This window comes from Callospermophilus lateralis, chromosome 3, assembly GCF_048772815.1.
Source record: "Callospermophilus lateralis isolate mCalLat2 chromosome 3, mCalLat2.hap1, whole genome shotgun sequence".
Lineage (NCBI taxonomy): Eukaryota > Metazoa > Chordata > Mammalia > Rodentia > Sciuridae > Callospermophilus > Callospermophilus lateralis.
The window spans coordinates 91,014,042-91,026,188 of NC_135307.1; the positions used below are offsets into that span (position 1 = coordinate 91,014,042).

Below are 12,147 nucleotides of genomic sequence, written 5' to 3' on the forward strand. Positions count from 1 at the left end.
GAGCCGCTCACGTGCCGCCTCGTGATTCTCTCCAGAAGCGCTGGGCTGTTTCTAGCCAGTTGACTTTCCTTGCGTTTTGCAGGCGGTGCAGAGCTCCAGTACGACCACAGCTGCCTTTCGCTCTTACGCTTAACCACAAAAATGCACAAAGGCCTGATTTAGCCGCCTAACGCAGGCTGTTGCAGCTGTTCTCACTGTGGTATTACCCATAGCTACTTAGTCTAGTCGCCTCCTGCTCCTTCTGTCCCGACTTCTCTTATGCCATTATTTGTTTACAGTCTCTGGGGTGGTCCATTTCCTTGGTAGCAATAACCAAGTCTTACAGTGCAAATCCATCATGAAAGGGTAGACCTGAATGTTGAGGTCAAATAATAACCATTGTAACTGGGAAACGGGTAAGTTTAAACGGTGGAGATGGTGGAGCTCCTATTTCATTATTTATGCTTTATTGAGGAAGTATGGTACAAGATCGTCAGAAGAATGAGGGTTGAGAACATATTAAGAAGGCGTCTGGGGATGGTCTCTTACTAGCAGTACTTTAACACATTAATTTTCATATTCAGAACATTTCACTTTAACTTGTATCGAGAGACCTTTATGGACGGTTCAACCTAAAGGCTCCTTCATTCCAATTACTTTCTAATCATCGATTTTATTTCCCCATGATGCTTATTACTACTTGATATTTTGCATCAGTTCCTATCCAGCCAGTTATGTAAACTTTAAAAAAGCAGGAACGCTGTGTTGCTCACACTGTTACCCTCTGCCTAAAACAGTGCCTGGTTCATAAAAAACTCTCCATTGTTTGTTGATGAATGCATATTTTTGTCAAAATGAAACCAAAATAGTTGCTTAACGACTGAGCCAAATCCCCAACCCTTTTTGAGAGGGTCTTGCTTAGATGCTTAAGGCCTCACCAAATAGATGAGGCTGGTGGCTTGCTTTGAACTTGCATTCCTCCTGTCTCAGCCACCATGATGGACTCTGAAACCAAACATTTCTTATCCAAAAGGAAGATGCTTATATCCAATCCTTTTAGCTCCGTTTGAGCTATTTTCTTTGCTAAAAAGGGGCAATAATGAAGCAACTTCCCAGGTTATACCTTTGTTAGCTATAACAAGGACTGACTTATAGTCAGGTCTTTCTTGGAACATTCACACATAAGATGCCCTTCATCATAGCTCCTAACTTACAAACAATTAACACATCATTTGATTACCTCTTTAATTATATTTTAAGTCATGCCTTATTTTTAGGCACATCATTTAGATTCTAAGAAAGGATATGAAAATGTTTGGGGCAGGATCCTCCAATATATGAATGCATAAGAACCGTCTTAAGACTCTCTGGATCACTGATGGTTAATTTCCCACATAAGTATTCCAGAACAAACAGATCAGTAGATCCAAGTGAGCCTACAAAGAGAACAGATGTTAAACACAAGCGTAATTCCATTTTACAATTATTTGTGTGATTTAATTAATACCTGACTTTCTAGCAGATGGCCATTCTGAGGACAGAGATAACCTCTATGTATTTCATGTTTATATCCTAGAATAGTTGTCCCTCATTTCTTTTTATTTATTTATTTATTTTAAGTTGTAAGTGGACACAATACCTTTATTTCTATGTGGTGCTGAGGAGCGAACCCAGTGTCTCTCACATGCTAGGCAAGCACTTTACCACTGAACCACAACTCCAGCCCCCTCATTTTTTTAATATTTTTAGTTGTAGATGGACACAATACCTTTTTTTTTATTTACTTATTTTTATGTGATGCTAAAGAGAACCCAGTGCCTCACACATGCTAGGCAAGTGCTTTACCACTGAGCTACAACCCAGTCCCCCCGTCGTTTCTTGAATGAATTCACTTTTCAGATTAATTTCTGCCCTGCAAATAGCACTATAAATGACCCAACACCTAGGAATAATAAAATTTGACAGAAGAAACAAGCTATAAGGCCCAAACTTGGGCCAGACTGGTTACTCAATAAATGCCAGAATATCTGAAACTGCTTGTAAAGCACATTATCCTCCATGCTCATAGTTTATAAGAAAGTAGGGAAGGGAAAAAGAATGTAAATTGGGCTTGAGCAAGGGGCTATAACCTTGTTTCTGCTATCACTTACTCCATCCTGGCCTCTAGCTGCTGAACCAGTTGTTTGTCTACATGGTGACAGAATAGAGGAAGTAGATTGCTGGGGAAGGCCAGGGGTTCTGCCAGAGAGGCTGTAGGCATTTGGGCTATCTCCCAGGCAATCAGAACCACCACATCTGTCCTGGAAGACAGAAGAAACACATCAGAGCTTTTATATTTATGCAGGAAACAGACTCTAGGACAAGGTTTCTTGTCTTTCCACCAGTACTTCATTACCCCTGCCCCCAGATAGCAATTTGGTATATGGTATGCAATGCTTAAGGCTTATAATCTTTCATTTTGGGGAGGAGGGGGTTACTAGGGGGAAAAAAATTGAACTCAGGGGCACTCAACTACTGAGCCACATCCCCATCCCTATTTTATATTTTATTTAGAGACAGGGTCTCACTGAGTTGCTTAGCACCTTGCCATTGCTGAGGCTAGCTTTGAACTCATGATCCTCATGTCTCAGCCTTCCAAGCCACTGGGATTAACAGGTATGCAACACCATACCCAACTTCTTATTTAAACTTAATAGCTCTAAAGGATTAGAAACATCATCCTTAGTTTATAAATGAGGGAACAGATTAAGAAGTGAATAACTTGCTCCAAAGTTAAATTGCTGACAGGTGACATATCTAGGACTCGAACCTGGGTCTATTTAACTCAAAAGCTTGTCCTCTTAATTTCTACATTACACTGCCTTCCATGGAAAACCAACTCTCTAGGGCATTATAAGAAAGGGGGGTAAAATGCAGAACAGCTACAACCCTGCTATTTCTCCTTTCTCTGCCCAGCCTCCTTTCAGAAATGCTTGAATATGCCACCTAGTAAATCTCTTATCTGGCTCAGCCTGCACATCCCTAGGATACTGAACTAACATCCATGTGCCTTTATGATCTTACCAAGCTGTAAGATCACTGTTGGGTTCCTCTAGGGAAGAGTCCAGAGATACCAGCTGTTCCCCATGACTCAGCAGGGCATAGAGCAAAGATATTCCAAACTGCAAGTGAATACACACAGTTGAGGGCAGAATGGGTTTGTGGTAGGCATTTAGTGCTTCTCTTGCTGTGCTTTCTTCCCAACTAAAGGGTAGGTTCACATTTACAGATAGAGACCAATACCCACAAGAACTGTCAAGTTTTATTCTGGTTAGCCAAAGATTCGTGACTTTCCCAAGGAATCTGAGCTGCTCCAAACATTCCACAAAACTCTCTATGAGCAGACTAAATGTACACTCCTAGGCTCCAACCCAGGAATCTTGTCTATTGATCAGGAATGGATTCAGAAATCTGATATAGGTGTTTGTGAACTCCACTTTAAGAAGCATTACTTTAAGCAAAGGTCTTTAGAGGGGAGTACACAAGATAATCCACTGGTATGTTGGAAGACAATATCAGAACTTTCACATCTAAAATCTCATCCTTTAAAACTTTCTATCTTATATTTATTATATACCTAATATTATAGTTTTACATGTGATTTTTAAACACATTTATAAATGACTTAGAAGGTCTTACTAAAAGGCACATAAGGCCAAGTGTGGTGGTCCACACTTGAAATCCCATCGAGGCAGGAGGATGGCACATTCAAAGCCAGCTTCTGCAACTTGGCAAGGCCCTGAGCAACTTAGCTAGACTTTTTTTTTTTTAAGAGAATTTTTTAATATTTAGTTTTTAGTTTTCAGTGGACACAACATCTTTTTTTATTTTATTTTTATATGGTGCTGAGGATCAAACCCAGCACCCTGCACGTGCCAGGCAAGCACGCTACCGCTTGAGCCACATCCCCAGCCCCAAGATTCTGTCTTTAAATAAAGGAAAAAGGGCTGAGAATGTGGCTCAGTGTTAAGCACTGCTGGGGTTGATCCCTGGTACCAAAACAAAAGGCAAATAAGAGTTTAGAGATTGCTATAGAAGCTCACACCAGCAGTAATAGAGGGAGCCTGGTAGAGAAATAGATGCATACCCATCCATCCATCCCTGAATTTCAGATGGATAGGACAAAGAAACTGGTGTTTTAGTAAGCTTCCCAGGTTAATCTGTGCTCAATAGAAGTTGAGAAGTGCTGCAGAAAACAAGACATGTGGAGAGAGGAAAACATTCCCTCGCTTATTCCTTACCAGCAATACCACTTGGAAGGTATCAAATAGCAAAAAGAAACTTTTTGCTGTTTGTATTGGGGTGTTTGTTTTTCGGTACCAGAGGTGCTTAACCACTGAGTCACATCCCCAACCCTTTTTTGAGACACCTTAGTACCTGGTCTTGCTAAGTTGCGAGGCTGGCTTTGAACTTGGCAATCCTCCTGCCTTAGCCTCCCTAGCTGCTGGGATTACTGATGTGCATCACTGCGTCCAATTGGGAAGCTGTTCATGGAAAGAAAAGACTCCCAGATGTGTTACCTGGTTCTGAAGTACTGCAGTGACTGGCCGTTCAGAGGAGCCAGGTGGTAGCAACATTAGCCCCTGAAGTCCTTGGAGGAGCTCAGGGAAGGTCAAGTGACTGATACATTTGCCTAGAGGCTTGAATAACATGTGTAGGGCCTGCAAGAAGGTCAATAAGCACTTCCATCAAACTCCAGTACAACTTCACCTGGTCTTATCTTGCCTCCAGCCCCTTTGCCTTGCCAGCCTGCTCTTGGTACCTTCCCAGCTAGGTTACTTTCTAGACCTATCACCATTTATTCATCTCCATCCCTAACACTGAGTCCTTGGTACCACCTGTTCCCTGAGGGAAGAAAATATGGAGCTCAACACTTATCAGGGGGCCCCTATCTTCTTTCAAAAACACCACAGTACACATCTGTGGAACCGTACACACATTTTCTTTTGCACATCATACCCGAAAGATGATCTGCTATTCTTACAGTTTATTCTGTAATTTCCTTATCTGAGAGTGGTGGGGACAGTCCCACCCCCACCCCTTTACTGCCCAGAACTCTGTTAGCATCTCTAGTGGCTGTGCGGGAATGGAGGGGAGGAAGGATCACTAAATCATGCAGGAGACCATCCTATTCTCCACTGAATATCTTAGTACCTGGTCAGCCACATCCCTCCGGACCAGGAGGGGCAGATTGTGGGTGATGGTCAGAAGAAGGCTAACAGCTTGATTATGGGGCAGGAAGGGGAGCAGCCGGGCTACCAAGGTTTTCCCCTTCCTTACAGAGAGAACCTGCAGGAAGCTATCAGCTACTTCCCTGCGGGAAGAGGAGAGCATTTTCAGAGCTCAGCTCAGCACAAAAAAAAAAAAAAAAAAAAAAAAAGGAACTACATGCCAGGAAGGAAGGGCAGCAGCAAGCCCCATGTCTTTGCTGGTCCTTTTCTTCTTGGGCTGCGGTGAGGCCCTCCCACACTTACTCCAGATTGTTCTGCTCCTGGCTCTTTAAAGCTTGAAAGAGCTTCTCAACCTGGTTCCTCTCTTGTCTGGAGTAACAGGACAGTGGAAGCCCATCCTTATGGCTTTCTTCTATTTTTAGTAACTGAAGGAACATCTGAAAAATAGTGGGTAGGGAAAGGAGAAAGAGGAAGTAACTGAGAAATATCCTGTTCTTGAAGGTAAATCAGGAACTCCTCCCCAAGGAACTGCTGTCTTACCTTCTCAATCCGGGATAATACCCGAAGCCTCTGACTGCTTGTATCTCCTGTATCCTAGAAGGAAGTCCCTGGCCATCAGCCACACACCACAGCTGCAGCCCAGGCCTCAGATTAGCTACAAACTGAACTGGAAAGGCTGGACACAAAGTCTGAGCACACTGCCTTCTCCCTCTTAGGTCACAATCAGAATTCAAACATGAGGGTATTCTAGACCTTTCAAATGGAGATGAAAAAGGCTCTGGGAAGATAATGCTTTTTATTTGTTTAATATTTTTTACTTGTAGATGGACACAATACTTTTATTTATTTTTACATGGTGCTAAGGATTGAACCCAGGGCCTCACATGTGCCAGGCAAGTGCTCTACCACTGAGCTACAACCCCAGCCCTCTTACCTGCTCTTGAGTTCCATGACATACAGCATCAATAGCTCGACGAGGGGTAAAACATGTTGATACAGCTACCTGACCCAGAGAACCTTCAATTCGAACCACTGCAAGAAAGGAGTCATGAGAGGCACATTCCACCCTCTATCCATTCAGATGTCTAACCTAAGCCAGTCAGTCAGCCTGATCTTACCTGACTCATAAACCTCTGCTTTCTGAATGTAAGGTGTTATCAGCTTAAGAGAGTCAATCTTTTTCCTTTGTCCAAGTAGCTCTTCATCTGCTTGCTTTTTCTCTAGTTTCTGATAATATTCCTGTGTGTCCAGGGAATAGGAAAAAAAAACAAAAACTCATAAGTAACTATCTTCTCAACTACTCTTCTACAGCAGTCTCTCATATAGCATTTTTTTAAACCTTTATTTTTTGTTTATTTTTATGTGGTGTTGAGATCAAACCCAGCACCTCGAATATGCTGAGCAAGCACTCTACCGCTGAGCCACAATCCCAGGTTTTCCCCTTCCTCACAGAGAGAACCTTCAATTTGAACCACTGTAAGAAAGGAGTCATGAAAGGCACATACAGCATTTTTTTCCCCTGCTGAAATGACTCTGGCACCTAGCAGTTTTCTGTTTTGAGGAAGGGTCTTGCTAAATTTTCAAGGCAAACCTCGAACTTGTGATCCTCCTGGCTTAACCTCTTCAGTAGCTGGGATTAAAGGTATGTGCCACCATACACACATTGCCTAGCAGTTATTCTAAAGTGCCTTAAGCCCCATGTCACCTGTCTTGGGATTCTCATACCAAGCACTTAACAAAGCTAGCTAAAGCTACCAGATCTCATAACAAGGTAGAGAGCAAAGTGGAGCCAGAAAGCAAAATTGTTCCAGCATCTGACCATTCATACATTCTTCAATAAAGTACATGCATCACCTGTCCTTCCCCTCCCCATTTTAATCTTGTGACCCCACTTGTGCTGTCCTAAATCAGTTAGCTGATGGTTAAGAAGTCCAGAACTGGCACTAGGGAGGTATTGTCAGCTTGCCTCTGGACCAGTTCTATACATCTGTGGATTTGCGCATCAGCTCTCACATCGCCTTAAAAGTGAGAAATCCTAAACTAAAAGCCACTAACTGTTAATGGGGGGGAAAAGTTTGAGTAAGGCTTTTTCATTTAGATGGAATGCCAAAAAGGCAAGAAAACAAAACTTTCATGACAAGAAGGGGACGATTTTTGAAGCTCACTAAAAAGAAAGGAAGAATCTGAAACTAATGTAAATGAAAAGGAAGTGAAGGTGGGAGCTCATGGATGTTGAGAAAGTGAAAACAGCCCAGATAGCCCCAAAACCTGTGGACAAAGTGCACAAAAGTCTGCAGCACAAATAGAGGGGAAGTAAGAAGTAGGGGGAAACAAAGTGTCTGCAAGCATTTGTTCAACAAACTGAATTTCACCATTGATAAGATTCCTGCGCTTTTAGACCTAAAAAGAATAGATGTTTATAACAAGATTCACAAAAGGATTCAAAGGTAAGAAAGTACATATTTTCAGGTAAATAGGTGAAATTCTCAGCAAAAGATAGAAACAAAATCCAAGTGTGTTTGGACAATTGTAAATAATCCTATTTGGCTAAAGTGTAGAATAGAAGGAAAAGAACTAGGTATGTCAACATGAGAAATATGACTCCTGTTCTTTAGTGATCTCTCCCATCTGAATGGCATGGTCTCCATGAGCTGAACCAGTGGAGTGAAGTCCTGGGTCACTTGGGCTCAAGGTCAAAAGCTGGGGCCCTGAGGCTCACCTGGTAGTAGTAATCATCCAGGCGGGGATTTTCACTCTGCAGCTGAACCATCTGCACTTTTATCACCCAGTCCTTTTCTTTTCTGGTCATGAGGTTAGCATACGGATCTGACTGCTGAGACCAAGGCTTCTTGACAGGGGGACTTCGAGCCAGGAGAAATATACCTTCAGGCCTACCCACCCCTGCCAAAGTGAACTTCCCAGAGCATTTTACTGCTCACCACTCTTTGAAAAGGATGGGGCAGGGTGCAGTGGTAGGCAACAATTCAAGAGTGCAGGGGCTTTGGACGAAATTCCTGGCCACAGGGGAATACCCATTATGCAGATAGGCTTCCCTCAACCTTGTTTCGAATCTAGGTTTTACCTTGACGTTTGACTCTGCTGCTGAAGCAAGATCCGTTGATGCTGAGGGTGGAGCTGGGTCAGATGACTGTGGAGACTTAAAAGGAAACTTGAGCTAGGTGGAAGTAAAGTCTCTGCTTGCCCACCCCTTCCATTCATTCAGCCCAGGGTAGGTTCAGGTGAACATCAAAGAGAACCCTATTTATTCATGTGCCTTCCTCAAAAAAGCCAACATGAAACATCACAATCCTCACACCCCCAAGATGTATTTTCCTGCAATTTGGCTGCAGAAAAACCTTAGCACAGTAGGAAATCTTTTGCCCTGCTTGTCAGAATTGTCCTAGCCTTAGTTCTGCCATACTAGACGACCTCAAATTTTTACCTCATTGGGCCTCACTCCATTTCCTCCTCTGTAAGGAGGAGCTTGGACTATGCTTCAGACCTGTTATTAAATTTCTGTCAGTATTTTTTTCTGTGGCAACTCCTTAGCCATCATCTCCTGATATTTCTAGGAAGAACTCTGCTTGTCCTGACACTGGGGGCCTGGGCACCATGAACCAGTACCTGAGCCGAGGTGGGCATGAAGTCTGTGGGCTGCAGAAGAGAGGTGGGTCTGGTAAGGGCTGTTCAGGTCCAAACTGCCGGGCTGGAGAGCTGGTGCTGGGAAATATAGGCTGGAAAGGAATTGGCAACAGATGGTCCGGGCACCAAGAGGAATTAGGAGATCTGGAAGAGGGACCTCTCCACCAAGAGAATGCTGCTCAGCCCCAGTTCCTCTTCCCATCTCACCTGCTTTTTCCCCCTTGACTACATTTTTCTGTGTTAGGGATCTCTCAAGCCAAACTGGTTCCTGCCTTGTTTCAACAGAGTTCATTACCTCCTAAGAAGCTGCTTTCAGTCCCTGATGTGAGGAACATGTGCCTTTCCATGCCTCTTATTCTCTTAGTAACAGTCTTCTCAGGTTGTTTTCAGCCAGTGGAACAGAGCTTATCTGTTTTTTGACAACCTCATCAGAGCTGTAATTCCATTCTAGTTCTCCCTGCAGTATTTCCCGATCTTTGGATTCCTCCCTCCCAAGCCATATTCCCAATGTTCAGTTAATTGAGGGCAGGACTCTTTTCAGCCCTAAACTCAGTGCTGCTTTTCTGATAAGATGTTTCATAAAGTAGAAGTAGAGATCTAGTTTGTCCTTTCTTATTTGAATGCCTGGTTCATCTGTGCCCCTGACTGGGCATAGTTGCCATTTACCATGCTCCTCCCTCCCATATGTACATCACTTGTGGTTTTTATCTCCAGATGGAGAAAGGTAGACTGAACATAATGAATGTGACAGTGTGCAGTGGTGGACACCAATGCAAGAGTCCCAGCTGTGCAGAGGGACACTCAACACACTCCGGGATGAAATACTCCTCAGCAGCCAGTGATGTGATGAACATGTGCCTTTCAACGCCTCTCCTCATAGGGTGGAGACTGGAGAAGACTCGCCTGCCACAGAAAGTGCAAGGAACTGGGTGATATCCCTAAGGCCTTGACTCTAGGGGAGCTGAGCAGACCTCTCTGGAGCAAGGAGGAAAAACTTGGATTCAATAGGGCATTTGTGGCATCATGTCCTCTACATTTACTTGTGTCCATGGAGATGTGGGAGGGGACAGCAGAGACAGCCATTTCAGTATCCAACCCAGTCCTCCTTCATATTTGAATTCAACTGTGCCAAGTTCCCTCTTTCCATTAAGAAGGAAGACTATTATCTCAGAAGTAGTTGAAGGAGGGTCTGAGTTACCTCATTTTTATATGAGAGTCCTCGTCTATCTTCCCTGCTTATACGAACAAATATCAGGAATGGACTAGCAGGACAAAGGGATTCAGATAAAGGTGAATCAGCAGCAGCAGGGCCTTCACCTATGGTGATGCACAGCCCAGGTAAGACCTGGCTTCAAGTTAAGGACAGCATCAGAAACTTTAGTAGCAGACAGGAGGAAAGAGGAAAGGAGAGAGTCCCTAAATCAGGTTCAAGGATGAAATAGAAAATGTTAATTCAGAACTTGTCTTAGGAATGGAGGAGAGGAGAGGTATATTTAATCACGGTCTGAGCTGTAAACTGTTCAGGACAACCCTTTCCCCTCTTGTTACTGCCATGGTACCTGTGTGTTATGGACAGCACTGAGTAAAGCTGGATCCCGAAGATTATTTTCTTCCTCCTCTGGATTTGCGGCCAGATCTGGATCTGGATCCAGACACTCCTCCTCCACCTCCTCTTCATTTTCTTCCTCTTTTTCCAATTGGGAGGCAGATACCAGCTCTTCCTCAGGAGCCAAGGGGTCACAGAACTTGCCAGGCCCTTGGAATAAGTGTGAATCTGTGGAAGATGGGGCCTCAGGTGTGAGAAGTCTTGTCTAAGAGGCTGCTATTCAATACCATTTCTGTTCAAAAGCCATCTCTGGAATTGCCTTCAACCAACACCTCTGTTCTATGGGTTCTCAGGGTGCCCCAAATATCCCCCACTAAAGAAAACAGAACCTGGCAGGTGCCAGACACCTTCACTTCCCACATCCCATCTTCAGTGGCCTCATTGAGTGCTTCTACAGGCTTCTTTCTCCACCTGTTCTCCCCCACCCAACAGCCCCTTCTGTTTCCTCTTTAACTGAAGTGCCAGCTGCTCCAACTCCCTGTAATTTAACCCTGACAGATATTTTACATTTATATGTTCCTACAAGGTTGTCAATGAATCTGTTAATCAATTACTATGTAGATGGGAAAATAAGAGCCAGAAAAGTTATCTTAGGTGCCCGTGAGGTGTGGCTAGCATGTGGAAGAGTTTGGAATCTCTTCCAGTTGTTCTGGATGCCCAAGCCTTTAGGAAGCAAATCAGCAAGCCTCTGTATGCCCGAACTTTTTATGTGGACACCATAGTCCATTTGGTGATACCTTCAAGGCATTTCATCTTGGCAGTCTGGGAGGCTTCCTGCATGTCTGTGTCCTCCACTGAGAGAGCATTGTCAGCCTCTGGAAGGTAAACCTGGGACAAGAAAGAGACCCAGAGACACCCCTCCTGGTCAGTAAGGATGGCATGGTTCTCTAAAATAACCACTCTTCTCCCAGAAGGTAGTAAGAGAATTATTGACCTTAGGTATTAAGGAGTGAGACCCTGGGTTCTCAGACTGCCATAAGCCCCCACCCTTAAATCTCACCATCCCAGCACTGCAAAGGGAGAGAAATGAGGAATAGGGCCAGGAGTTGAAAGAGAAGCACTTCACACATGACCACCACCGGCTACCATTTGTGTATCGTGACACCTTGTTGCTGACACTCACCGCCTGACTGTTGCTGTCCTTTCTGCTCAGGTTAGCCATGGCAGCCTGGGCCAGAGCCTGCTTGCTGTTCTTGGCTTTAAGAGCCCCAGCCCCTCCCCTGCTTACCTGTTAAAGGGCAAGCATCCCTCAATCCTGAGACTTATTAGAAGTATGAGAACATAATCTAATGAGAAAGAAACCTCTTGATCAAGAAAGAGAAATAAACTACACTTTTAACCATCCAAGTTTGTGATAGTTTATTGGAATCTTAGGGGAAGATATTTAAAAAGAGTGTCCCCGTTTCCCACATCCTTTATTGGACTTTGCAAGATTGCGATCCATTTAATCCCACCCAGGTTTAGCTCCTAGAAAATTGGATAGACTAGCTCTGAGTGCACCCTGAGGAAGTTTCTTTAACAACCAAGTTCACAGAGATTCAGGGAAGTGCCCTTGAGGCTCCATCAAGGCCACCTGGGGCTGCTTGCCTTTCCCTAGTCACAGGAGTTTAAGTCGGCTACACAGCTGTAATGAATGAAAGACTCCTGTGAATTTAGAAGCCAGATCTTTAAGGTAAAACACTTTTGCCTGAGGTAACACAAACTTTTATC

General features: G+C 43.9%; 1 protein-coding gene across 1 annotated transcript; it reads right to left on the reverse strand.

The window, feature by feature from the left end:
- Positions 1-7: 7 nt before the first annotated feature.
- Positions 8-11,190, reverse strand: Patl2 (PAT1 homolog 2). Its single transcript, XM_076849396.1, has 15 exons — positions 11,175-11,190; positions 10,391-10,587; positions 9,731-9,806; positions 8,814-8,952; positions 8,272-8,337; positions 7,909-8,050; positions 6,308-6,428; positions 6,124-6,221; positions 5,730-5,783; positions 5,493-5,626; positions 5,173-5,332; positions 4,539-4,679; positions 3,043-3,140; positions 2,130-2,279; positions 8-128 (listed from the first exon to the last, which is right to left on the reverse strand). The coding sequence occupies exons 1-15, from the start codon at positions 11,188-11,190 to the stop codon at positions 8-10; spliced, it is 1,713 nt and encodes a 570-aa protein (XP_076705511.1).
- Between the last annotated feature and the right edge of the window lie 957 nt (positions 11,191-12,147).

What these genes read in the sequence shown, in the direction of transcription:
- Patl2 (XM_076849396.1), bottom strand. An exon ending in AGCAGAGGTTTATGAGTCAG is followed by an intron (nt 6,222 to 6,307) that starts GTAAGATCAGGC and finishes CCTTTCTTGCAG; the next exon opens with TGGTTCGAATTGAAGGTTCT. An exon ending in TATTATCCCGGATTGAGAAG is followed by an intron (nt 5,627 to 5,729) that starts GTAAGACAGCAG and finishes ACTATTTTTCAG; the next exon opens with ATGTTCCTTCAGTTACTAAA.